Raw genomic sequence first — 27,488 nt, 5'->3', positions numbered from 1 at the left:
CATCCCATATACAAAACGGCAAATGAAAATGAATGTATTTTTTCCAAATCACGCTATAAATACGCATACATAATACGTGATACGTATCCCTTATGGCATATGCAGTGCCAATAACAAAATAAGTAACAGATTGCTAGATAGATAGATGCCAAGGCTACCTTTAAGCCAGATAGACTTTTACAATCTACACGGGCAGAGAAACAGCTGGAACATGTTTTTATTGTCAGATAAACATTCTACACAAATAAGGTTATAAACAGATAATTATTAATCATTTTAATCCAACTAAAACTTAACCATCAGGGGTACAAGGCAAAAACATTGTTAGTGTGTGACATGTATATTCATTACTCTACAATAATGCTATGGATAACAATAACGGTCCCTTTATCATAGAATAATATGATCCTCCTGGCGCTAGTCCCGGTTGCGTCCTCTCCTCACCTCTGATGAGGAGGCGGAGGAAGCCTTTGACCTAATATCCCTTTATATACATACTTATATTATAAACTTAGTGGCGGCCCGCGTCTCGGTTCGCGTGGAATTCAGTTTTAATATATGAAAAATAATAAAGATGACCACTGTGAGGAGGAGAAATATTTATATATGAACCTGTTTTATAATTGGAGTTGTTTACACCCTGAGAAAACCGCATTCAAATCGAAGCAATAGTTTTCTCGTAATGCAAGTACAAACACACAGGGACGTAAATTATTTTTATGCTTCTTTTAGTCATACATAATTCTGCCGCAGCAAAAATCACTTATTGAAAAAAATATTATCAATAACACGAAATAAAAATGCAACAGTCCTTGCATTGTTATTGCATGTCATCCACATTCAGTCAAAGATGTATTCGCTGTCTCAAAGAGGCATGATAAAGTTTAGTATGTATTATGTCATAACCTGAAATGTGTACACTATAATTATCTTTATTTCAATAATATGTCAGGCCTATATCAAAGTAATTTACTATCTGCAAACGGCAGACACAGCTAGCACACGAGACCCTAAAATTATTTTCTACCTGTCATGAGGCCCACTATTTATGATATTAGCAAAATATAAAACACACGCGTATATATCACTAGCATATGCCCGCGACGTCGTGTGCCAACTTACAATAATAGAATGTTTCAATGTCTGAGCATATATCTGTCTGAGTATATTCAAAAATTCTTGAAAATCCGTGAAAAATATATAAAATAGTCACAAAGACACGCACATCCACACAAACAAACTTTCGGGGCTTTTCTCCCGTAGAATTTTTGAATAAAAAGTAACCTATATGTTATTTCAGTTTATACCCGTGCAACAAATTTCATCAGAATCTGTCCAGTTGATTGTGCGTGAAAAGTAAAAACACACATCCTAAAATACTTACAAACATTCGAATATATAAAATTACTTGGATAGGAAGTAGAACTAATAATAAGTAGAAAGGATAGGATATCTTTTACAGTAGACAGAGTATTTTGTTGAATTGTAAAATAAACTTCTTGCATGTTTTGCAATTAATCAATTTAAATTTTTGGCATTTAAATTGCTATTTAGCAGCTTTTCTGATATTAATTTAAGCTGTGTTTCTACTTTATTAAGTCTTTCTGCTTTTTACTAGTATATTTTTTATACTTTATATTGCACTTTTTAAATCTGCTAAGAACGATAATATGATAAAAGTAAATTTTAGTACGCTTTAGCAATTAAATAATTTATTACAAATTAAATTAGTATTAGCATTTCTTTTTCCTAACATTCTTTAACATTAGTTTAGTTTACTCTGACTCACTTTTGCTATGTAAATGCCTGTAATGGTTTAAAATAAATAAATACACTTAACTGAAACAGATTGATTTTATCTGATAATGGCCACTGCCACTGAATAAGTTCCCAGGAAGTCATAATACGCACTCATAAAAAAAAGCGAAGGACAGTTTTTATTTTTTTTATTTCACCCGAAGAAATGCCATTTTTTGGAAGTTCATTCTTTTTCATTAATCTTGAGCGCAAAAGAGAGAACCAGTTTATTTTATCTATACGCAACAGTTAAATTATGAATCAATAATAAAAATGTACACAGATACCGTAAACACTAGGTACTCTTTTTAAACTGATCTTACCTGTCAAAGAGGCGATACAGGAGAAAAAATACACCGCTTAGTTGGTCAATTTCAGTGATTCGTTTTAAAAAACGATTTAATTCTCAAGCTGGCCACTAACAAAAAAATATTAAAAATGGAATGTAACGTAAAATATTGTTTTGGCGCGTAAGAAAATATTTAAAAAACAATTAACAAATTTCAGGTTCTTTCTTTTTTACAGTAATTTTAATTAATTAGAATAATACATAATAGTAACAGTTAATTATATTTCAATATTTTAACATGTACATATATTTTTTTCAATAATGTTTAAATCAAATATTAAAAGTCTGAATTTCTTTTACGCCATAAACTTTTAACAAAACTATGAATTTAATTGAAATAGTCGCCACTTCTAATTTACAAAATCTTGTACTTGTAACACAACATTTTAAACCATTCTACTTTGAAAAACAGTGCACTTACAATCCATGAACTGTAAATACAGATTATGTACAAAAATATCGAAGAAACAATACCACTTATACGAATACAGGTGAGTTTAGTTAGGTTCATTTTAATTTCACACATTTCTAAATAATAAGTTTGTTTTTTTTTCACATTTCTGTATTTTTATTGAAAACTTTATAGTTCACGAAACCAGAACTACAGCACGATATTACTGCTAGCCCTTCGACTATAAACTGACAGTTTTATTTAATGACCTGATCTTTTAGGTTGGATTTTATAAAAGTTGCCATTGTCCCGATTTTTAATGATTCGTACATTGCATGAGGTTATGAAGTATGGAACCAAATTGCATGAAATCCTATGCACAGGCATGTGTAAAATTCTTGAATGTATTGTTATAATAACTAGTTAAATTTAAATAATCTTATATTGCCAAGCCTTGACCAAATGTATGTATTTATACTAGCACAAATTTAATGCATGAAAATGTTAAAATAAGAAATCATTTTGCCATAAAAAATAAAACCTTTATTGGAGTCCAAAACAAAAGTCGATTTGAAATTCGTATTATTTATTAATGTGACTTTTAGAAGACGAACAGTCTTATTGTTCATTATTTAAATTCGTAGCAATATTCACGTTGAAAGCAAAGACAATGTTTTCTTTAAATTTTCAGGCAGAAGAAGGCACAGGTAGAACTTCTGAAGGTGAAGACAATGATGAGAGTGAGATCAATCTCGGATCATCCAGGGTCCTCTCAGCCGCCACCTCCAGAGAAGAAGACGACGATTCCAGCAATAATGCCAGCAGTGAAAGCAAGAGTCCTGGTCAGAGGTCAGTATCAAACTGATTTTTAGACTAGTGTATATTGTGTAGGAGCGACAGAGATCTGATATATTCTCCGCTAGATAGATAACAGCTACAGTCGTTTTAACAAAGGAAGATTGATCTTTGAAGGCACCATTAAATTTAAATTCGATTGATAAAAGTGATATATGTATGTTTATTAATGTAACTACCTAAAGCATCTTCTTCAATCTTTTAATTTGATTCGAACGCACGTGATTTTCACGTGCGTTCCAGGTATAGGATATTAGTTATTATTGGCATAGGATATTAGACAAAGTAACTTTTGTTTATAGGTCTGTAACGCTACTCGATATTTATTCAAATTAAATTCATTCTTGACGGCTTGTTACTTACGAGATAAAGAGATTCTAACGCAGCTATTATTAACCTTTACATACCAACCACTTGCAAGTTACTTTTGTGTCACTATTTCCAAGTAAGCAATGATATTATTGATATCTTGACAGCTGTCTCAGTATCGAAGTTAAGTGAATTCAATAGCTAGTTTTACAAAAATAATATTAAAAGTTCTGAAATTATTAATAGAAAGAAATAAATTATCTTATTAGAGCATAAAATACAAGTAAATTTATGACGGTTATGTTGGTACTAATTTTCAAAATTATCATAATCTTTTATTTTTAACATGGATATTTTTATGTTCTGAAGTTTTACATTATAACAACTAACCGTCATGTTATTTAACTAATACTACTAACTAACTAACTAAGTTAATTTAACTTAAAATCATCATTCGATAAAAATCAGGTTCGACTGGCAGGAAAGGCCTTGTGGCATTAATTACACCTTTTGTACATTTTACGTGCATAAAGTTTAAATAAATTAATCAGTAGTGCAAGAGTTAATATCCCATTTTGTCAAGTTCTGAAAAGGTACAAAAAATTAAAAAGTATTGATGAGACGATTTAAGAAGAAGAAGAACCTCAAATAGGTTTAATGGGTTACTTAATAACACCTAAAGCTACAAGTGTAATAACTTTTGTATTTGCATAATTTTTTTTTAGTAGCAATCTACTTTGCTAAGAGCTCATACGCCTAAAAACCTATTTCTGCCTAAAAATATAAATTCAGTATAGAAATTCAAACACCAATTCCAAAATTTATACTCGTTCGTGTATGTTTGACCTGGTTCAACGAAAAATTGGTTGGTTATAAAATTGGCAAAATACTCTTCTTACTTAATGATATTTTCTATCGGGACAGATCTAGATAACGATGTCAAGTTTGAAAATGTTATTGACACATTTAGATGGGGTTTTTGCAAGTTTTTTGTGAATATCCTTTTATGACGACCATTTGCTCATAGGTGTATTAATTTTTAGGTCTTTATAGTTCTTTTTTACAATTCACCTATTGTATATTTTGCAAAAGTATTGATTGAATTGATTGTACTTGAAAATTTACGCCGTAAGGAGCTAACCAGTGATCAATATTATTGATTTTTATTAAGTAGGTGTTGCAGTTAAGCAGGCATCGCTCTGCAAGTTTCATTTTCATTATTTCCATTTCTTGTATTTTTCTGATCGTAACTTTTCAATAATTGTAGTTGACCACCAGCAATATAAAGGTAGGCATCCACGGTCGTTAAGTTCTACGTTCACCAAACCGTTTTAACATGACCAAAAATTCTAGCTAAACCCATTCGTCGGCATTCATTGGCCTCTTGATCGTAGCCTATATAAAATCTAAAAAAAGACTATTTATATGGAGAATAAAAAAGAACAGTTGAAAAAGTAATTCAAGTCGTGGCGGTTTGCAAACTTCATAACTTTTTATTAAACCAAATGTAAAAAGCTGGCACATATCTTCAACTTGACATAATCATCACTTCATATCATAGAAGATCGATAAAATGCACCATACAATTTTCTAAATCGAGGTCGCGTAGAAAATATAGAGAGGTAATAATAGATGGGCCCGAATAAATATCAGTGTTGCCGTTCAATAACAGACGGCTTTCCAATAAATATTGTCTTTTTTCGTGAAAGTTCTAATGCCTATAAGTTAATGTGAAATTGATTGCATAGCTAATATTATCATTCCGTAAAGAACTCGGCTAAGTGCTTGTAAAACAAGGAAAATTTCGCTGTCAAGCTAAAATTACTAATAAATGAACGCATTTAGGAGATTAAAAAAAATTGTGTGTTCTCCAGCTTTAATGAGAGCAAACCTGTCAATGAAAAAAACTGGATTCTCTTACTAATTGGATTAATCCATATAATTTTTATCTGCATTGGGAAATAAAACATTTTTTACTGGACTAATCTACTTCATATGTTTTTCAATTGGACAACAGGTATATTTACACTGTTTTTATTAGCCATTTATATTAGGGAATTTTATTAATATTATTTATCTGATAATCTCGACTTATCTAGTAATTCTGATTCCTAAAGTATACACTTAAAAGCTGCCTCAAATTGCTGGTAAGTTGAATAAATGCCTATATATTTTGGAAATTCAATCCATCTTTTTGCCTACTGCTAACAAGAAGCCATATGTGTACTTTGTAGGCTATCGTAACGATATGTCTCACACAGATACTATAGAGGTAGATGATCGTAGTCACTGTCTATCGATTTGGTTTATTCTGGGATTAAGGGCGTCTACGGCATTGAAATATTATTATAGATAATGTCAAGGCATGTCCATTCTGAATCAATAGCCTTCGAATATTCTATCTTCATATTTTATTAAGATTAATAATAATTAAAACGGCGGTAAAGAAGGGTGAGATGAAGGAAGTCGGTTCCCAGGTTTAGAGTTTAACCAATCGTAAACATACATATAAAAAATTACGCCTCTTTCCCGGATGGGAAGGCAGTGAGATTTCACTTGCCACAATTCCTGCATACTCTTTAACACTGAGCGCCACCATATTTTTTTCAATTTTAATTATATTCACATTAAATTTTGACGGAAATCCTTTTAAACACCAAATATTTTTTGTCACTACACAAGGGTATAATAATATAATTTTCTTCACTCAATTAGAGCCGCTAATATATTAAAAAAAAAATATTCCTTCTCTTCAGTGTCAATTTGAATTGATTGCTAATTTTAATTACAAATTTTATTGCCTTGTTAATTGATTGCCATCCTTTAAATTGTTAATTCCATTCCAATCAATGCTACTTGATGTTCTCAACCATTTTCTTCTATCAATTTAAGCTTTAGGGGAATTCCTACAAATAAATACAGAAAAATAACCTTTAATAACACACTGTATACAGAATTTTCTTTTTGTAATAACAATGGTATCGGGAATGTTCTTGTTACTGCTTAATCTAATTTTACCGGAAAATTATAGAAGCCCTATCTTCTATAATTTTCCAGGAAAAGAGACTTGGGTGTGATCGGACTTAATATCTAAGTCATTTACTATCTTTGATGGGGTTTCTAGAAAAACATGATTATTTTAAATTTTACTCGTTTTATTTTAATCGTCTTTTATTTTAATTATATATCGCAGTTTTATTAATAATTGTACGTTTTGTGTGTACAAAAAGGTCAGATAGTCATGTTTGGAGTCTATCGAAATTAGTTTTTATTAGAATCAAATTGGATAGACGATGTCTAGACTCTTGATTGTGTTCTAAAAATATCATGCGAACTGTGGGATGTACCTGAATGTATACATATTGGTAAATTTAGCTCAAGATAATTTAAATCATCTTTAATCACCTACATGGTTTTCATCAAATCTTCTTCTTTCTCCTGGCGTTAATCTGGGTAACGTCTTCTCACCTCTCTGAAGAGGAGTCCGGGGTGACCATGATCCTAGATCGGATGATCAGGTTTTCACACGAAGCGACTTCCATCTGATCTTCTTTGCAGAGGCACTTTACCCACATTGGATCATAGTATAAGCTGCACTAGATTGCCTGTTCATTCAAATTCACTATTATCAATGTAGGTAATAATCAATTGATGACTTTTACGAAACATCCAAGTAACTAAAAAAAAAATTTTTGGTGTCAAGAAAATTTAATCGTCTAACAAAGTTTTTCATTTTATCGCAACCTTGAAATATTCATTCTTCACAAAATACCATGAAATAAAAGCAACCATTTCGCTCCTAGATTCTTGAGCAAGTTGACTCCATTCGGCACGAATGGAAGACAAGACGACATGTAAGTCGCTAAGGCGTATGATAAGGCATCCATAGCTTTGGGAACGCTTAGCTGACATGCTGCGACCCTAGCAGAGCACGATCCAATCTCGATTACGTATGATATAGGTCTTGCTGTCGAGTTACGCAGAGAATGGCCTTAAAATGACAGGGTGACTAATATTGTTCGGGGATATCCTAAAGTTTACATAACAAAGAGGTTACATATATAAATGAATATTTTTACAGAAGTATTAATACTTCTCAAAGTTTCACTTGTTGAAGTTCTATCAAGGAAACATTGAAATTTAGTTAATTGTTTTGTTTAAAGATATTATTCGTTAAATTTAGCAACTGGTATCTCCGATTTAAATTTCGAACAATTTCCAGAACTCTTTGAAGAATTGTCTTTAGTTTTATTATTTTTTTTTATTGAAGAACTTGTCATTGGTTATTCCCTGCGTACTTTGAGCGTACCATTTCACCACAGCTGATACGTAATCGGCGCCCTAACCGCCTACCACGAGAACTTGCATAATGCATAGTGTAAACTTAGTTACACGACCTTGAACTTACGAACTTAGCGCACAGCTGGACGATAGTCACTAATGCTAAACACTTGTACTGTCCCAGAACGAAGTAGGCTGAATTTTGTTATATGCATGTTATATTGTGGAGTCTCGATTTAAAGCTACGTTGGAACCGTGAGTCACTATACCGCTTTCTATTTTAAACTCTTGACTGTTTTGTTTACTGTGCTTCTGTCTTCTTTTATTTTACTTTTTCCAAACAATGCTTTTTCTTACGCTGCACAGAACTAGTTGGCCGCATCACTAGAATACTAAATAGAGTCATCTGAACTAAATGTACTTTTAATTCTTTTTTGAACAATCTTTTTAAAATCTAGGAAATACGTGGCTAACTACGAATCTGCATCGGGTCAGCGTTGTTTAATGAGCCAATTGTTTTACAATTTTATAAAAATCCTGTGTATTGAAATAAGAAAATACCTACTCTTTTTATCACTGTTGCGTGGTAAAATTCTGAATACTACAAAATTGTAACAAAGAATTTACAAGATGATTTTTTGTTACAATTTTGAACATAATGAATTCAAATTTAATCTAAGTTTCCAGAAATAAATGAAAATTAAGTGCATAGATGCAAATTAAAATGATTTACATGGCATTCAGTAGAGCATAAACTCAATTAAAAATTGTTGCTTTTGTCAGAGGAACAAAAATATTTCCACTTGTATTTACATATAAATCTACTTTGATTTTGTACTTTATACTTACTATATATGTTAAAAACGCATTATAGATACTTATAGCATATATTCTAAAGTTGTAATAACACGGCCAACAAGTTTCAAGCGGTCCTCCCCTCCGGTGGAGACTCACGGTGCACTAACACTACACTGTCTACGTATAACACATACATCCCTTTGTAGGCGACCAATCATTGCATCGAGCTCATCAAGCTCTCACAAGTCCTTGCACTATGAGAGACCAGGATCTGACTCAGACAAATTGGGACATAAATGGAGACACGTCCAAGCGGTCATGGCATACTACCAAGCACTCAGGAAAATTAAAAGGTTCGCCACCGCGTACCGGCAGCGGTAAAACCGTTGTCTTTTCTAATTGTTTGTTTAATTTCCCACTAATGTGCTACCTGTGTTAGGATCTTCGGGAATGGTATTTAAATTCACTGGATTTTGTGTGTTTTTCTTGTGGATACTGTGTCTATACTAGCTCACCTTAACAATGATCTTTCCTTTCAATAAATCGTCTTTCATGTTTAATGTTTTTCATTTCGATTGATAGAACAATTAGATAACTCTTGACTTTTTAGAAGCAGTTAGACAATAGTTTTAGATACGTTAGATTCGTCTCACTAATCTTACTCTACAAATATACTTTTATCGATCTAACTTTTTATTTCTCTAGTATAAACTGCCATGCCGCATGAAAATAACGGTAGAATATTTGTTTTGCACGTTACTTAAATTAAAATTTAAGCCCCACAGCTCAACGGACTAAACATTGATTCCCAAATTGAAACGCTAACAAGCTTTGTGAATGAAAATAAAGGAACTATATTACATTCATGCAAAATTTGTGATATTTGATTTTTGAAATTTTGTCCGTCTTTGACGTTAATTTAATATTTTTTCTTTCGTATTAAATATTAAAGTTATAAGATTTAATAACACATAATGTAATAAAATAGTGCATACCTAATGTATACCTTCCATTCGTATCATCTCTTCAAGTTAAATATAATATTCATATTCAATCAAATATATATTAAAGAGGGAAATAGTTCGGTTAAGATTATTACGTCTGTTCAAAATTTATACAACTAAAAACGTTTTTGCTTTTTTTATTTTCAATCGTATCAGATTCTGCGTTTTACCTTGCGTTTCAATGTAAGGCCGCTTTGCAAGAGGGGCTGATAGTGCGAACCAACAAAAAAATAATAGATATTACTTAGCATATTTTTTAAATAGAGTTTTGGATTTTTATACATTTCTCTATCTTTAAGAAATTTCCCAATTCTCCAGTAATGACGCATAACTTTAACTATTCTTTTTTGAGGAAAATTTTTATATTGAAATTCGATTTGAATTTTATCTTCCTCCAAACATTTAAATAATCCGATAGCATGGCTCCTCTCGCTTACTTCCCTTCAAGTAGTTATTTAGCTAGAGCTATATTAATATTTATGAATGGAAATTCAGAACAAAGTCCAACCAAAGGTGGAGGAAGCTTCGCACGACGGTGCAAATTGGCTCGGCGATCCAGAAGAAACCGACCTTGAAGAGAGAAGATTCCTTCTTGAAGAGATTCTCGACGAGGCAGACGCCGGCGACGCAGGAAACTGTGAGATTTTTCAATTTCTTTTTATTCCTCGATACATTGTTCGAATAGGGGGGTTCTAGCAAAAGGTCTGGTCAAGATTACCAAAAACCCACGAACTTGCATGAAGAGATGTATAATGAGAGAGAAAAAATGTATGCAAAATTTATTTTTAAATTTTAACATGTTGACCTTGAACAAAAATTAATTGAATAGCAGAAATTACTTAACTTAACATAAACCAGTATGTTTTTAACGTACCTCTAACATTCACATAACAAACAGGTGGAAGACACCGGTTCAGAGGGCGCCACCGGCGACGGCCACAGAAGTACGAACAGACAGAGGCGGCGGAAAGTCAGAGTTCCTAAAACTGTAGTGAATCCGGACGAGAACTTCTACTTCTATTGGTTGTGGCTGATAACACTCTGTGTGCTGTACAACTTCTGGACACTAATTGTGAGGCAGAGCTTCCCAGAGTTACAGGTGAGTATATATTTTGGAACCCAATGTTTTCTTGTGTAAAAAGTACAGTATTAAGGCATCGAACCACTAACTTGTCGTAACATAGAGATGTAGTTGAAGACTATCATTCTGAATTTGGACAGCTAATTTTTTTGATATGGTCTCAATATCGAAAATAGTGTTTGACACTTATAATGCTCGACTAGCTAGAACAAGTGCTTTTTGAAGGAGAATTCTACCGAAATAGTATAATTCGAAGTTGCGTCTTATGTCGATGTATAAGGTTCTTTAGGGCTCATACTATTCAATACATTTTACTCGAAGCAATAAATATCGAGTTATTGATTTCCAGCCGTAATCACCCCCAACACATATTTACTTACAATAAAAACACATAGGTTAAAAGTACTAAAGGTAAACCTCAACTCAAAGGTGCTTATAATTCAAATGAAATCTGTCCAAGTAGACCCGAGACAGGTGAATAATAGAGCATAATGGCGTGTGCATAAAACAAAAGACAGTTAAATGAAAGGAATGAAGGATTATTCAGTACAGACGCACATAGAAGGTCTAACTTCTTGGGGAAATATAATAGTAATTCATGGTGTCTTTTGTATCTTGTGTGCATTCAAAACCAGTGCATTTAACTATTTTTAAATATTAATTGGGTTTCAATTGAGACATCTAAAAATTTATCTTCACTAATTGACAAAATGAAGAAAAACAGAACAAGTAATCTATTTTTACGAGTAATCTCAAGAAGAAGTTAGATTCTTAGAAATTAATAGTGAAAAAGTTAATTAAAACATAGGAATACACAACCTGTGTTAGATTAAAAAAAAATATACGAAAGGTTTCTTGAACGTAAATAGCGAAATAAAACTTTCATAATTCCCATAAAAGTCGCTTGCAATGCTAAATTTCCATACAAGGTAATAATTGATTTACTTTGAAAAGTACATATTAGATTTCCATAAAATAAGCCAAAGAAGAGAACTCACTATATATCTTCACTAGATTTATAATTGATACTTACAACCCGTTCTTACCGTAGAACCACTTACTTAAACCGTAAATAGGTCTGATTTGATTACTATGGTAAAATTTCATCGGAATGAACAATGAACGCTTTCGAAATAAAACCAAAACTAGATAAGTACCAGTAAATTCTATGAGTTTATCAATGTAGTCCTTTTCTTTAAAAAAAAAAAAGAAAGTACATTAGTACATCAGGCGTGTTGGCAAAACGTCAGATTAAGAGTATCCAAATTTTATAGTTTAACAGTAGGTTCATCTTTTTTTTGGGCAAAGATTCCATTGTAAGTGTGTCTTAAGAAATATGTTCTGGATGTTTTATCTCGCAAGATAGAGTTAACCAAAGTTAAAGGTAAGGAAAAAGTTAACTTAGCCATTTCGCCGTACTGAAGTGGTGCGGTTTTTTCGCTTCAGTTGCGGCAACTTTAAATTGAAATTTTATATTGAGCTGCCCACTCACTCGCGATATATTTACCGGCTTTCTTGAAATATAATTCAAGTTATATTTCTTTATGTACTATACATATGTATAACATAGACGACTAATATTTCATTCCCTTTTAGTCCCAATTTATCTCTTCAATTATTATAAGACACTTAGAGCAGCATCATCTTTGACCTCAGTTGAAAGAAAATATTTAGAAAAAATAGATAAAATAGATATAGTAAATTTTTTTGAGTATTCGTACTACACCCTGATTACTAATTTAAATGAATTGCACCCTTTAAATTGCTTAGGTTTAATTGCCATACATCAAAATCCGCCCATTAGTTCCAGAGACTAGCGTGCATAAACAGACATACAGAGAGACATTTCTCTTTTATTACCTATTCAATGTAATATACCCACCCCAACTTACCCAAATGCGAAAGAAGTTAGTTCCTCTGGATAGGAAAAATAGGGTACTATTTTTAATTTCTACAGGCACAGAAATAACAATTTAGTAAAACGCAGATGAAACTGCGGGCGAAAAAAGTTGATAAGACTACAATAACAAGTCAGTTCAAATCAATACCCCACCCGGAAATCGAACTCGTAAACCGCACAATCTTTCTCACTATATACCCAGCCCTTATAGGGATCTTTAACGTGGAGCCATTCGGGACACCCTCCTTTCAAGGAATTGTGTCATCTCCTTGGGGAACACTCAAACATAATAGTTCCGTTTGGTTAGTAACATCCACCACTTCGTTTGAGAAAACAAAATACTATATAGATTTGTATACATAGATTTGTGAACAAGGGGTTTTTATAAAAAAAACTAGTTTTCATCCGCAACTTCTCTAGCGTGATTTTAACGCCACCTACAATAAATAACAGATTTTTTACAAATCCCACGGGAACCAAAGCTTTTACCGGGATAAACAGTACTATCTGTCCTTAAAATTCATTAATTCAAAATACCCGCCATAAAATAATAGGTCAACCCGGAAGTGAAGCTCCAGGAAACAGCTAGTTTGATATCAATTTCATCCAGTTATCTATTATAAACCAGAATCCACGGTTTGTTATTCTAAGTCCACCGGCGTTTACTCGAGATAAAATGTCAGACACAACATAGGAGAGCTTTAGTAACTGACGTATCAGTTACCAGCGATATTGGAAGCGTACGAACCATTTATTGGTTTTGACATATAAAATCCGGTTCATCTTTCTGCCCTCAAGAATAAAAGATCAAATGGTTTGTGTCGGGTTTGTTTTCAATGGAAACAATTCAGTCAGATGATAAGAGAGTATATGTTTTATGGCATTATACAAACTTTTTTGTGTAAGAAGAATATTTCAACCTGTATGCAATCTTGCAAAAACAGTTTTACCTACAGAAAATCTAAATACCTAATAAACCGACTCAGTAGAGGTGAAGCAGGTAAATATGATAATTAACTTACTAATACTATTTCTACCGTTATTGGAGTTAGATTTGAAATTTTCAATCATTTTGTTCTTGATGTTTTTGAACTAGTTCTTGACGGATTAGGTTCCCTAAATCTATGAGTTCTTAATTCGGCTTTTATATCATTACATCCTTACAATTATGTATCTTTATTCGTCCTACAGATAATGTGCCACTACTTCTGGCTAACTTGCGACGGGATCAGCGACGTGGTCTTCGCTCTGGACCTGGTGGTGCAGCTGCGGACTGGCTACCTGGAGCAGGGGCTGATGGTAAGCAATTACCTTCTCACGTATTTCGAGATCAAATCGAAGTTTCGCACCCTGATATCCGAGCACACTTCTCTAATACTGACTCAAAATCAAAGCTATTTTCTATTCTATTCTTTCTTGGAATCCACTAAAACTGATGATTTGAATTCTGGAAAAATATTCTTATTTCAGACTACCCCTAGCGTAGCCTAGCCACTAGGCTTCGCTCCCGAGGGAATTTCGTGATAAGACATACCCTATATATTCTTCTCAGTACCATTCTAGCCGGACACTAAATTACCTCTACATAAAATCCGTCCAAATTTCTGATACATACTTTGTAATAATGGTAGGGTAGGAAGTATAAAAAAACAAGAATGAAGCTAACTAAAGCGAGTTTTTCTATCATATAAGTACCTACTTCATGATATGTTAATTTGTTAGTTACAGTCAATTTCCATCACCAGGTATACGACTCGAAGAAACTAGCGAAACATTACCTGTCTTCGCGGTCGTTCCTGCTGGACATTGCGTCCCTGACTCCGTTGGACCTCATCCAGCTGAAGATCGGCACCAATCCTATGATAAGGTTCCCTAGGTTTCTTAAGGTGAGCTGCTTTTATTATTGTCTGACCAAACCATGTTAAATTTGTAATAACTCATAGTGGCTCTTTATGAATAAGGGTAATTTCATCATCTTTCTCTTAAACTTAAATCCCGGTTACATCCTCACCATTTTGGAGAAAAACACAGGAGTCAACCCATGACCAAGGTCCTGGATTGGGTTAATCAAGTGTTTATACGAAGCAACCGTCTGACCTCCCCAACTTTGTGGAGAAACCTAACCCAGCTTGAACTATGGCTTGCCTAAATGTGCACATTTCTTACGATATTTTCCCTACCTTTGGCGCCCTGGGCATTTACTCTTACGTAAATATATAATCAGCACGTCTATTATGATTAGAAATGGAATCATTATTTATTCAAGCAACCTGATTGCTGTTGTACTTTGTGTATTTGTTTATCCCCAAACGGTTTTGGCTTCGCAAAGTTTGTAAGCCTGTTTATTTTATAAGACTTTAGCCTGGGGCTTCCATTCCGTGACATTTTAAGAATCGATCGTGACTAATTCAAACGTGGAGCGAAGAACCAGGCAAAATGTTCATAAATTACAATCAGTTTATGTAGTTTTTTGTTGCAAATAACTGTAATAATACTGACCATGACCTTTAATTTAATAATATCGCACCTTCGGTGCAACAAAGTAACAAAAACTCTTTTTTAAATTTTACAGAAGACTTTTAATTTCTTTTTCTCATGTATTTGTTTATTTCTGGATTACTATTTATAGTAGGTAGGTAGGTATTAATTATTAATATTGCAAAGATGTTAAACTTACTATAAATAGTAATCCAGAAATGAATAAATACATGAGAAAAAAAAATTAAAAGTCTTCTCCTGTAAAATTTAAAAAAGAGTTGTTGTGACTTTGTTTCACCGAAAGTGCGATATATGAATAGCTGATAGGTAAATAGTAAATGACGTTGGAAGCTTTCTAGTTAAATATATTCGATATAGTTTACAATGTAAAGGAAAAATATGTAATACGTGTACTTTGTGTTTACTTACGTTAATTACTGATAAATCGAATATAATTCAAACAAAAGTACATTAAGGGTACGTTTCCCTAAAACTGATTACACTTAAAAGGAATTTTCACCTTAAACAGAATTAATTAACTTCGTTTAAGACTAATTACCTTTGTAATGAACGTTTTTAAATTGTATTTACATGTTAAATCTTTTTTTATCGCTTTTATTTTACAACTAAATTTCGCTTTTTTGTAAAAATGCAATGGCGCTGAGTCTAGAGTTTTTAAATTTGAAATGTAGGTTCCGTGGTTAAGTAGAATTAAAAGAAGATTTTTAGTTGACGTATATTTTATTTTCACAGGTATACAGAGCAGTGAATTGCTACTACATAGTGGAGTCGAGAACGGTGTACCCGAATTTCTGGAGGGTCATCAACCTCATCCATATCCTGCTCATCCTGGCGCATTGGTTCGGGTGCTTCTACTTCCTTCTGTCAGAGTTTGAGGGATTTCAGGTGAATTTCTTTTCCATTAACTTTACACCTTGTAACTGAAATACTTTACTAGGATATGTATGAATTGTACGACTAAAAGTTGTCCAAGTTTTATTTTATTTTATGCGCTTTAGTAAGTTAAAGATATAGAAAATTTAATAATTTGCCCTCATAAAATACCTAAAATTTAACCTAGTGGCTTTATGATAAGTTCCTCGTATACTTAGTTCAGATAGCAGTTGTCTACGAAATTTTGTAACCGTTTTAGTACGTATCGAACCATGTGTTGTGGATAAAACAAACTTTTATTTTTATTATAAAAAATATTTAAGACAAAAGAAATTAACATAGCGATTGCTCGACATTTCACTTGAGTACTAGCAATATTCATTAAAATGTTTTATAATTCGTCACATCTCTATCGAATCTAGTCACACAAATATGAATTTTATTTAAAACAAGCTTTTGCGCGGAGCTTCGCTCACGTGGGAAATTCGAGAAAGAGTGACTTCCGACGATTTATTCTACATATCGACGGGTGCAAAGTAAAAAGACTTAACTGCAAAATAGCTACTTTACAGTAGAGCAAAAAGAAAGAAAAAGTTTTATATTTTTTTAATGGATATGAATTTAATTTTCTAACTTTGCAATTTCTTTGTTTATACTCTAAGGCATATTTTTATTATGTCGGGGTTAGTAATTTGTTGTTAATTTACGAGATTTTGCAGTTAACCCTATCTACGTTGAATTAAAAATAAAGTTAAATAAGTCAACTGCCTGTTGGTCGTGTATACAAGGGACATTAATTTTATTAAATAAAAAAAAATCCTTTTAATTAATTTTATTGAATCTTTAATAAAACGTTTCATTTTAAGTAAAGCAACTTCCAATTCGTATTAATTAACAATATAATATAAGAAACAACAAAATAATGCACATAACTTTTTATGCTTCGTTTTTGAAAAATGATGATTAAAGTACAATGAGGTCAAATGAAGTATCATATTTTGTGTAGTAACGTTTTTGTTAGGAGCAAAATTTTTAAATAACATGTAACATAAACGAGAAACTCTAAACCCGTGAACATAACAGGAAATAACTTTTTTTTCCATAAAGCAAAGATTTAACTTACATTAATCAGTCTTATTAATCAGTCTATTAATTCAGAATCACAGAAATCAACAAGAAACTTATCTTTTCATGATGATTAATGATTAGCCAAACACTAGAATCGACATTCACACTCCAGCAGGAATATAATTACTAGTAATAACAATTAATTAGTTGTTTTCTTGTGTATAAGAATTACATGCATGTTTCAAATTTTTGTAAAATTCGTGATACCTAAAAGGAATTAAATTTTGCTCACAAAGATTAACCAAGTCATTGTATTTAGAATGTGTTATCATCAAAGTATCATCATAACAAACATTGGGTTCGTTTAAAATATTATCTCGACGGGATCGCGTATTTCGTTTTTGTAATAAATCAATTCTCTTAGATTCTTCTTCATGTAAATTATATTTATAAAATATGGTGTTGGGAAAATCCGATTTTACTACAACTTCACGTATTTTACTCCATTTTACAGTTTCGTTGTCTGTGTTTTTATCCCACTTTAAATTATCCAAACATCCTTTGAAGTCAAGAAACATGTTTTGTGTTATATTTATTACTTCATAGGGATCTCCAGAGGTTTTGCACCACCTTACAAGTGTATACCATTCTTCCGGACTGTAAATTGATTTTCTTTTGGAAGACTTTTCTATCATTGCGTGTACACTGTCCCCTTCTTGTTGGGTATGCCCCTTTTCTAAGAACCTATGACAGATATCGATTTTAAATTTTGAAGAACAGAATGCGTACATAAAAAATACTGCTCGGTTTCTATTCTGTCCGCCGCAATTATCCGACCAAAGACGGACATCCTTGATTCCTTTTCTAGCAGAATTTTCAATAAAATGAAGCAGGCAACTAGCCACTTCATTGGACCCCCTTTTAGCTATCGTTTCAGGCCACATATAACATATTCCTTTTTTAAGACCCATTTCAAATACTGTAAAATTAAATATAGAGAGTTTGCGTTTATAATAAAATGAACTAGTTTCGCCATGAGGAGTAGATAATATTTTTTGAAAGTCAAATGTAGCTGAAGTTATAGTTTCAGGATGTGTAGTGGCTTTGATTTTATCTTGTTTCTTTAAAGACCTAGCAACATCTTTATTTTTCATATGTTCTTCAAACTTCTCGGCGGGTTGAGTATCAGGGCAATTTTTAAATGCAGTACATACATCGCATTGGTCTTTTTTGGGGATAAAAAAGCATATGTTCATTTCCTTGTTAACAATGTCTCGATATTGGCGAACTGTACGTACTCTTTCTAAAATATTATTTTCCTCTGCCCATTCCTTATACAATTGAAACATAATTGAGAAGTTCAAGTCACCAGACAGATATAATTTACTTGAATCTTTCCTTATATAATGAGACTCTACGGGCTGGAATGATCTTACATGATCACAAACACCTTGTATGACAGCCGCTGTGTTTATTTTGGTTTTATTATTATGATGACCTCTCAAATCCTTCGAACAGTTACCAGTAGTTTTATCATATTTATCTAAAGCGCTCATTATAAATTGATTACTGATAGATAAGGTGTTTTTAAACATTGTTTTGCAAACTTTCACACTTCTAGGGCTAGACTTGTCTAAATCGACCGGAAGATTGTAAGTTACACTGAAATTGCGTTTAGAATCATTTTCGGTTGTTATTCGTTTTTTTGAATAACGTTTGGCATATTTACTGATAAATACCCATTGCTGTTCATGATTTGAAAGGCCCCAAAAACGATCAAAAATATTTTTTCTTTCCTGAAAAGATATCTTTGAATTACATTTAAATTTACAAACATCACATGGTGGCTTAATACATTTAGCGGGTTGAATTTTACCGTTTCTTGACAAGTGTTGTTTTCCAGAATTCAACAGTAATTTTCGTTTTATATCAATCCAATTATCTTTGTTTCTCAATCTCTTCTTTTTCGACCTATCTATATAAAACTGTCGTCGTTTTCGTCCACTTGCATTAGTTGGAGTAGAACATTCACTTGATGCGTCAGCTGCAGAGGACGCGTCTGTGGTAGTTATTATAGGAGACTGACAAGTGACAACTGACTCAATTGAATCAATGTCGAAATTCACTGATTGACCTGTTTGATTTGGTTCTAATAAATCATGTGATGGGCTGGAAGTAAATGAATTGTTCTCTGACGGAATAGGTGTGATTGACATTTTTTCAGTGATATCATCTTCAATATGATTAGCATGAATTTGTGTAGATTGGGAATTAGAAGGCGTCAATATAGGAGGAGAGATACACGGCGTCGTCGGTTCGATTCGATCTGTTTGAGGTTTAGTTTTATTCAAAACTGATACGCCAAGATCGTCCATAAGTCTAGTCATTACTTCATCTTCCAATGGTTGATGTTTATCGAAAAATCCAGTACTTATATTTGGTAAACTTTCATTATATTCCTCTTGAAAATTTAAAATTGAATTTTCTGTAAATAAGAACAACAAACCTACATACAAAAAAATTATAAAAATATCCTGACTCTGCCTCCTGATTCCGTATAAACTAGTAGTTTCAATTAGAGGTTTCGATGCCTTATAAGGCTATATATTTATGATTTACTTAACTATTTTGCAGTAAAAATATAACAATGTAACTTTTTGAATTTGATATTTCTAAGTCAACGGCCTATTAAATTTGATTTCTTTGAGAGTGTTGAAATTTGCGTTTTATGCAAGGCCCTATAATTTTTTTTTTAATTTAGAAGTATTTTTTAGTAGCGTCAATTGATTGTAAACCTAACTACGAGTACTTATATGATTTTAATAAATTACTACTTGATATCTCAACACAGACTTGACAGAGGGACAAACGAACAAACAACCAAATTATCCTATAAGAGTTTCTTTTTTTGAGGTAGGGAACCCTAAAAATAATATATTTGTATAAAAATAATTACGGAGTAAATCGTAACATCTACTATAACAGCGAAGTAGAAAGAGTTAAATGGCAGATGTTCGTTTATGCGCCGGAACGTAAGTAAAAACGAAATCACATACATTGTTATTCATTCAAAGACAAAAATAAGAGAAATAGAACTTCAAAAAGTATAATAAACTAGAATACATACCAGCCACAGTTTCACAATTATATTTTGTGAGGTTTAATAGCTCGTTTGTGTCTGTGATAGCAATTTGTTTTCTTGTTTTTCCTAATTTTACCAACAGCTTGCGTCGTTCTTTATTCATTTTAAGGATTATAACAATGAACTCAAATGAGGACTACAATGAAAACCTCGAAATATCACTGATATCCAACAAAAACCCTCACTTAACCTAAAAATGTGCGCTAGCCGGCGAAGTTCGTGTCAACTGACTGATAACGTTTTGTGTTTGCGCGCGGGAAGTCCCGCGCCCCGCGTCAATGCGGCCAACGTAACTTGGTCGCATTCACTACGTACTATTTGAAAAAAATGTGTAGTTGGCTTTTTGTACGTACGAAAATAAATTGAAATAAAGTGATTTGAGAAAAAAGAAAAATGTCACATTGTAGAGCATTTTTTAATTAAAACGATAATGATAAAAACCGAAAATCGTGAATTTTGTAGTTGACACATTTTACTTTGCACCCGTCGATATGTACGTGTGAGTGTGTTTGTGTACCAAACGTAAAAATCAGTCCAGTAGTTTTTGAGTTAATTCGTTACAATCATACAAAAATACGAATCCTTTCTCTTATTATTAGTGTGGATTAAAATTCTCAAGGCATTTAATTAGATTTCTACAGAAACAAAAGGATTAATTGTCTCGAATAACTTGGGAAATTAAGCCGTTCCCACAAAATGTGACTAACGCAATAGATGGTGGAACAGATAAGGATGAACAATTGGAAAGAAGGATCCAAGAGATTGATGGCCGCAGACGAGAGAATGATTAATCAAGTTGAACAATTGGAGCTTACTTACAAGAAGATTTAAGCCACTTCTCGAAAACCAGTATCATTCCTCTGCATCTTTATATCGTTAACAAGCATTCCGCAGTAATATCTAATAGTACCTAGTCTTTCACATTCATTCTTAGTTGGTGCACAAAAGACAGCATATTTATTATATTGTTACATTCATTTAATCAGAAAGCGGAATGTTTTAAACCATCGGTGGTCGAGCGGTTAAGATGCCCGACTGAAATGCGTTAGAAATGCGCGTAGAGGCACAGGTTCAAATCCTACATCGGCCATGTACTAGTGACTCTTTTGTGAGTTATGTAGGTACATTGTATTTACGAGGACATTGGCGAGTGGGTAATGTACTATAGTCTTTGCCTACCACGTGAAAAGAAAGATTAACCATCGGTCGTATCGGCTATTTTAACTAGAATTTACATAAATACTGTATGTATTTATGTAAATTCTAGTTAAAATAGTATATAATATAATCACGTTTATATCCCTTGTGGGTTTGACAGAGCCAACAATCTTGATAAGACTAATAGGCCATGTCCAGCTGTTTGGCTTAATGATAGAATTGGGATTCAAATAGTGACAGGTTGCTAACCCTTCACCTTGAAGGAGAATCTCAAGTTTGTAAACCTATCTCTTAGTCGCCATTTACGACATCCATAGAAACGAGATTATCCTATTCTTGTTTAATAAAAAAAGCAAAAACTAGAATTTGATGTTTAAAAATAGGAATTAATTTTAAAAGCATTGTCAGATTGATAAAAGTTTGATTGACTTCTTAAGTCCCGGACTTTCAATAATTGTATCCTAAGTTACGTTAAGTTAGGTCAGATAAGTTTGATTCATTGCCAAGTTGTTTTAAATTTGAAAAGTAGTAGGTAGTAAGTATTAAAATGTCTATAAATAAGCTCACAAAGATGTATGCCTATATTTTAGGAAGTTTTTTAGATAAACTCTGATTGATTACGGGATTATAATAGTAGCCAGAAGTTATTGTCTGAGTCTGAGCCAAATATCATCAAAAGCGATATAGTGATTTTTGGAATTTATTCGTTACGAATAAAAATACAAATCTTTTATCTAATAATAGGATCACTCCATCTCTTCCCCGTAGATGTTGTAAAAGGCAACTAAGCGAAAGGCTTTAAAACATGGGATTCTTCATTTAGGCGATGGGCTAGCAACCTGCTCACTATTTGAATCTCAATTCCATCATTAATTCAAACAGCTGAACGTGGCCTTTCAGTTTTCAAGACTGTTGGCTCTGTCTGCCCCGCAAGGGATAAAGACGTGACTATATGTATGCATGGTATTATCTTTATAATATTAGTAAAGAAGTAAATATATAAATGACTAGAGTAGACAGGCCTCGCCCGCATCAAACAAAAAAAAATCTGTTTCGTGTCTCCAGGATAAAATCGGAACACCTTACTAAAGGCTAAATAAGATAGGAATCTTGGGGCGCCCCTATAGCCGGGCTCCTTTTATCCAGAAACTTCTCTAAAGCGAACATGTCCAAACACGCCGTGATTAGGAATCCAATTCAGGCCTATCAAATACGTCCTATAGAATTGTTTGGATGAAAAGGGTCAAATTTAAACGAAAATTTGGGTACATGGGTTGCTACGTCTAGATATTAAACCACTCATATAAACATATTTCTGAATTTATACTTATTATAATAATTATAAGACTAAGGGATAGGCTTATTTATTTGGGATTCTTCTTTTAGGCGATGGGCTTGCAACCTGTAACAATTAAAATCTCAATTCTATCATTAAGTCAAACAGCTGAACGTGGTCTTTCAGTCTTTTGGTGACGGTTGGCTCTGTCTACCCCGCGGTGGATATAGACGTGATTATATGTTTTGTTTTATAATTTTGTTTTAATGAAGGTTGGTAGTGAAGAGATCCCTTTTAGGGTTTAAATCCGCTTCTGCTGTTACTGTTGCTCTTTTTCTGGACAAAATAAAGTATTTACTTCTTTGCATAGTACGTACAATTTCGAATAAGCAGGTTATTCAAAATACAGACTGTAAATTGAAATAAATACAAGAATAAATTATAGGTAATTTTGCAAAAGAAGAGGAAGCGGGAGAGGTCTGTAAGGATCGTAGCAAGTGGAATTGCATAGTCTATGCCTACCTTAATGGGAAACAGGCGTGATGGTATGTATGTATGTATGTATGTAACATCTGCATAGCTGCTATCATATACTGCATACTTATTACGCTTCATCCACATTCCTAAATGTAAGTTCGGCAGTAGCAGGTACATACATACATACATATGGTCACGTCTATATCCCTTCCGGGGTAGACAGAGCCAAAAGTCTTGAAAAGACTGAATGGCCACGTTCAGCTATTTGGCTTAACGATAGTATTATTGAGATTCAACTAGTGACAGGTTACTAGCCCATCCCTAAAAAAGAATCCTAAACGCCTTTTACGACATCCATGGGAAAGAGATGGAGTGGTCCTATTCATTTTTGTATTGGTGCCGGGAACCACACGGCCAGTATCAGGTACTCCTGACTAAACCTTTCTTTTGACTTGATCAAAGTACTTTCGTTTAGGCCGTCCCACTCCAACTTTTCTATGATTTTTTGTATATTTACAGGGTGACTGGGCGTACCCACACCGACCTGGTGACTACGCCACTCTTACCAGAAAATACCTCGGCTCGCTATACTGGTCCACCCTCACGCTTACCACTATTGGGGATCTTCCCACGCCTGAAACTAACTCTGAGTAAGTACTCATATTGTTTGATATTGAAGCATTATTAATTTTATTTGCGATTGAGATTTTTTATCAGTAACGAACGTGATGTTAACAAATATTTTTGTTGGGAAATTATTGGATTTGAAATTAGTTTTTTTTTTGTGTTATACAAACATACATAGAGTATAAAATTGAAACATTATAATTTCTCTTTCTTTTAGAGTAAAATGCTTCTTTATTCCATAAATTAATTAAGTGTACCTCATTAAAATAAAATATAATTTTCCTTTGATATTAAACGTATGAAAATATTTTTATGGTAACATAATGTGGACAGTAGAAGAAGAATTGATCTAAAATTGAATCAATTCTTGTACTCTATTATTTTTTTTAATGATAAAACATTTTTAGTAGATCATCTCGTCCGCGCGCCGAGTCGGTTAGCAGTAACTTTTTGTGTTCCGAACAAATTAAATTGTAAAGTATGTAATTTTATTACGATCTCGGACAAAATGTATATCATGGTGCAGACAAAATAGTGGCCGATCTTTCCCTACTGTCAGTGTCCATTAAATCACTTCTATTGTGCTACTAATAAGTGAATTATAACCCGCTCATATTGGTGTAATCTTCGTGCATTGTTTACGCGACACAAGGCGGTGAGTCACAGCGAGCGACCGAGCTACCTGCATCCTACCTTCTATCGCTCGCTAATTTAGTTACGTTTATTAAGTTGTATTTATTGCTGCGCTGACACTTCTCATTATACTACTTACTAATTGCTATCATGGAGAAATGCTTGGGCTGTAATTCGAACATTATATCGACCGAGTTGCTTCGTTGCGACCATTGTCAAGGAGCTTATCACTATAAATGTTTGAATATGGATTTAATCACATATAAAACGATCTTGAATAGCAAAAATACGTGGAGTTGCCCCACTTGCGCCAATATAACGAGACGTAAAGGTGATAACACTCATACCCCGGTGCGCCGTGTGCACGGGCTTAATGACTCATCGATGTCCTGCGATAACTCAATAATTGATCAAACTGATGTCACTCAAGAAAGCGGGTCCGTCACACTTCGTCAGATAAGCCTATTATTGGATTCAAAATTTAAAACATTCAAGGATGACATCTTTACAGAAATAAAGGCAGTGGTGAAATTAGAAGTGCAGGCTGCGATCACTGACTGGAAGAGTGACTTTAGTAGCACGACTCACCTGTTAGAAGATGGACAAAAAGAAATCAAATGCAATTTAAGCTCTATTGATGTGAGGGTTCGAGATCTGGATTCCCAAAAAACAAAGTTATTAAACGACATTTGTGACCTTGACCGTAGGGTTAAGTCACATGAAATGTTATCTCGTAGCTCAAATTTAGAGATTCAAGCTTTACCAGAAAAGCGAGGAGAAAATGTTGTGACTATATTTAAAAAAATATGCGACATCGTTGGTTACTCAATCTCAGACTCGGAAATATATGCATGCCGCAGAGTCGCGAAAATTGATAGTACGTCAAGTCGCCCACGCAATTTATTGGTCACTCTCCCCTCTCCGCGTCACCGGGATAGCATCCTGTCGGCCGTCAGGCGTTTCAACAAATCGAACTCCTCTAATCCACTGAACACAGATCACCTCGAAATAAGTGGCACTAGGCAAAAAGTATACGTGGTGGAGCACTTGTCACCTGACTGCAAGAAACTTTATGCAGCCGCACGAAAAGTGGCTAAAGAAAAGGCTCACACATTTGTATGGGTTAAATTCGGTCAAATTTTCATGAGAAAGAATGAGAAATCTCCTGCCATTTTGATCCGAGACTTGGAAAGTTTAAAGAAAGTAGTTTAAGTCACATTAAATATTACGTAGTTTTCTTTTGTATTTTTAATGTTTATATATTACCAAAATGTTAATCGCATGAGAACAAAAACGACCGAACTATTTTTAAATGTGTTGAATAATGATTACGACCTAATTTGTTTGAACGAAACTAATCTCAACTCTAGTGTTTTCGATGCGGAATTGTTTGATAAGCGGTATAATATTTTTCGTAGAGATCGATCCGACTGCTCATCTGCTGAAAAAGTTGAAGGAGGTGGTATTGTTATGGCAGCTAAAAAATACCTTAAAATAGTACGTAGGCATGAATGGGAAAGTCAATTTGAAGACATTTGGCTATCTTTGATTCCGAACTCAAATAAACGATCGCCATTTCATATATGTCTCTGTTATTTACCACCCGACATGAGCTTGAACAACGTTATTCAGTTTTTTGAGCACTGCCAGAATGTAATACTAAGTAATGGTCTAAATGACTCATTCCTATTGCTCGGAGATTTTAATATCCCTAAAGTATCTTGGAAGAAAAGTAACTCTCATAACTATCTTGAACCGAACGACGTGACTCATGCTCGTGGCCCTATCCTGTTGGAAACAATGACGCTGTGCGATTTGCAGCAGTATAATCACTTACTAAATGTTAATGACAGACTGCTTGATCTTATTTTATATAATAACAATAATATAAAAGTAGACAGTGTTGAACCTCTTCTCAAATTGGAAGGACATCACCCATCCATATTAGTGGAGATCATTGAATCGCAGCCATTTTCATGTATTAATCATAATCCTAATTCCCATAGACTTAATTATTGGAAATGTCAATATACTCAAATAAAGGAATCTTTAGCATCTATCGACTGGCAAGATCTTCTATCCGATCCCAACATTGATGTTGCCCTTAACATTTTTTACAAAAAACTGAATAACATAATACGCAGATACACTCCTTTGCAAAAATGTAAGTCTCCTAAATTTCCACACTGGTATAGTAATGCTTTAATTAATTGTTTAAAAGAAAAACATAAATATCACATAAAATTTAAAAAGTACGGGAACCCTCGGGATTACGATACATTTGATTTGTTGCGTCATAGAAGCAAAAAGATGATACATGAATGCTATAAACATTTTATACAAACTACAGAAAGTGATATGCGACATAATGTAAAAGCTTTTTGGAGGTATGTCAATAGTAAGAAGACTTCTAATTCCATTCCCCAGAATATGTCCCATATGAATGAAACATCGTCAGACCCTCAGGGTGTCTGTGAATTATTTGCGAATTATTTTAAATCTGTATACGAGTTACCTACAGTTTGTCCCACTGATACAACCCATATGTCGAACCAAATTATTTTAGATCATATTTATATTAAACACGAGGATATTATCAGGTCTATCAAGGAACTTGACCCTAACAAGGGTGCTGGACCTGATGCAATACCGGTTAGATTTATTAAAACTTGTGCTAATGAATTGAGTATCCCATTAGAAATCCTATTTAATAAATCACTGAAAGCTGGTCGCTTTCCAGATTATTGGAAATCAAGTTATTTAATACCTATATTTAAATCTGGAGACAAACATAAGTGCGAAAATTACCGTCCCATAAGCATACTGTCATGTCTGGCTAAGCTTTTTGAGTTCCTTGTTTATCCCTTTCTCTTAAGTCATTTTAAACATCATATATCACAATTTCAGCATGGTTTTATCCCTGGTCGATCCACTATTAGTAATTTATTGGTTTACAAATCTTACATATGC

General features: G+C 33.3%; 2 protein-coding genes across 2 annotated transcripts in view; one reads left to right on the top strand and one right to left on the bottom strand.

The window, feature by feature from the left end:
• LOC106137067 (uncharacterized) overlaps positions 1 to 27,488 on the top strand; it is a 108,413-nt gene that overhangs the window by 60,343 nt on the left and 20,582 nt on the right. The window contains exons 3-10 of the mRNA XM_060950842.1: positions 3,229 to 3,386; positions 7,505 to 7,555; positions 10,280 to 10,421; positions 10,683 to 10,883; positions 13,957 to 14,064; positions 14,511 to 14,651; positions 15,997 to 16,149; positions 23,778 to 23,908. Of these exons, the coding sequence (XP_060806825.1) occupies positions 3,229 to 3,386; positions 7,505 to 7,555; positions 10,280 to 10,421; positions 10,683 to 10,883; positions 13,957 to 14,064; positions 14,511 to 14,651; positions 15,997 to 16,149; positions 23,778 to 23,908 (1,085 nt within the window). The remainder of the gene's footprint in view (positions 1 to 3,228; positions 3,387 to 7,504; positions 7,556 to 10,279; positions 10,422 to 10,682; positions 10,884 to 13,956; positions 14,065 to 14,510; positions 14,652 to 15,996; positions 16,150 to 23,777; positions 23,909 to 27,488) is intronic.
• On the bottom strand, positions 16,990 to 20,579 carry LOC132903184 (uncharacterized). Its single transcript, XM_060950746.1, has 2 exons — positions 20,333 to 20,579; positions 16,990 to 19,690 (listed from the first exon to the last, which is right to left on the bottom strand). Exons 1-2 carry the CDS (start codon positions 20,448 to 20,450, stop codon positions 17,409 to 17,411), a joined length of 2,400 nt encoding a protein of 799 aa, XP_060806729.1. The 5' UTR covers positions 20,451 to 20,579; the 3' UTR covers positions 16,990 to 17,408.

The sequence above is a fragment of the Amyelois transitella genome, chromosome 22 (assembly GCF_032362555.1).
Source record: "Amyelois transitella isolate CPQ chromosome 22, ilAmyTran1.1, whole genome shotgun sequence".
NCBI lineage: Eukaryota > Metazoa > Arthropoda > Insecta > Lepidoptera > Pyralidae > Amyelois > Amyelois transitella.
Note: the sequence above shows the minus strand (reverse complement) of the source record. Positions and strands in the feature narration are given on the sequence as shown.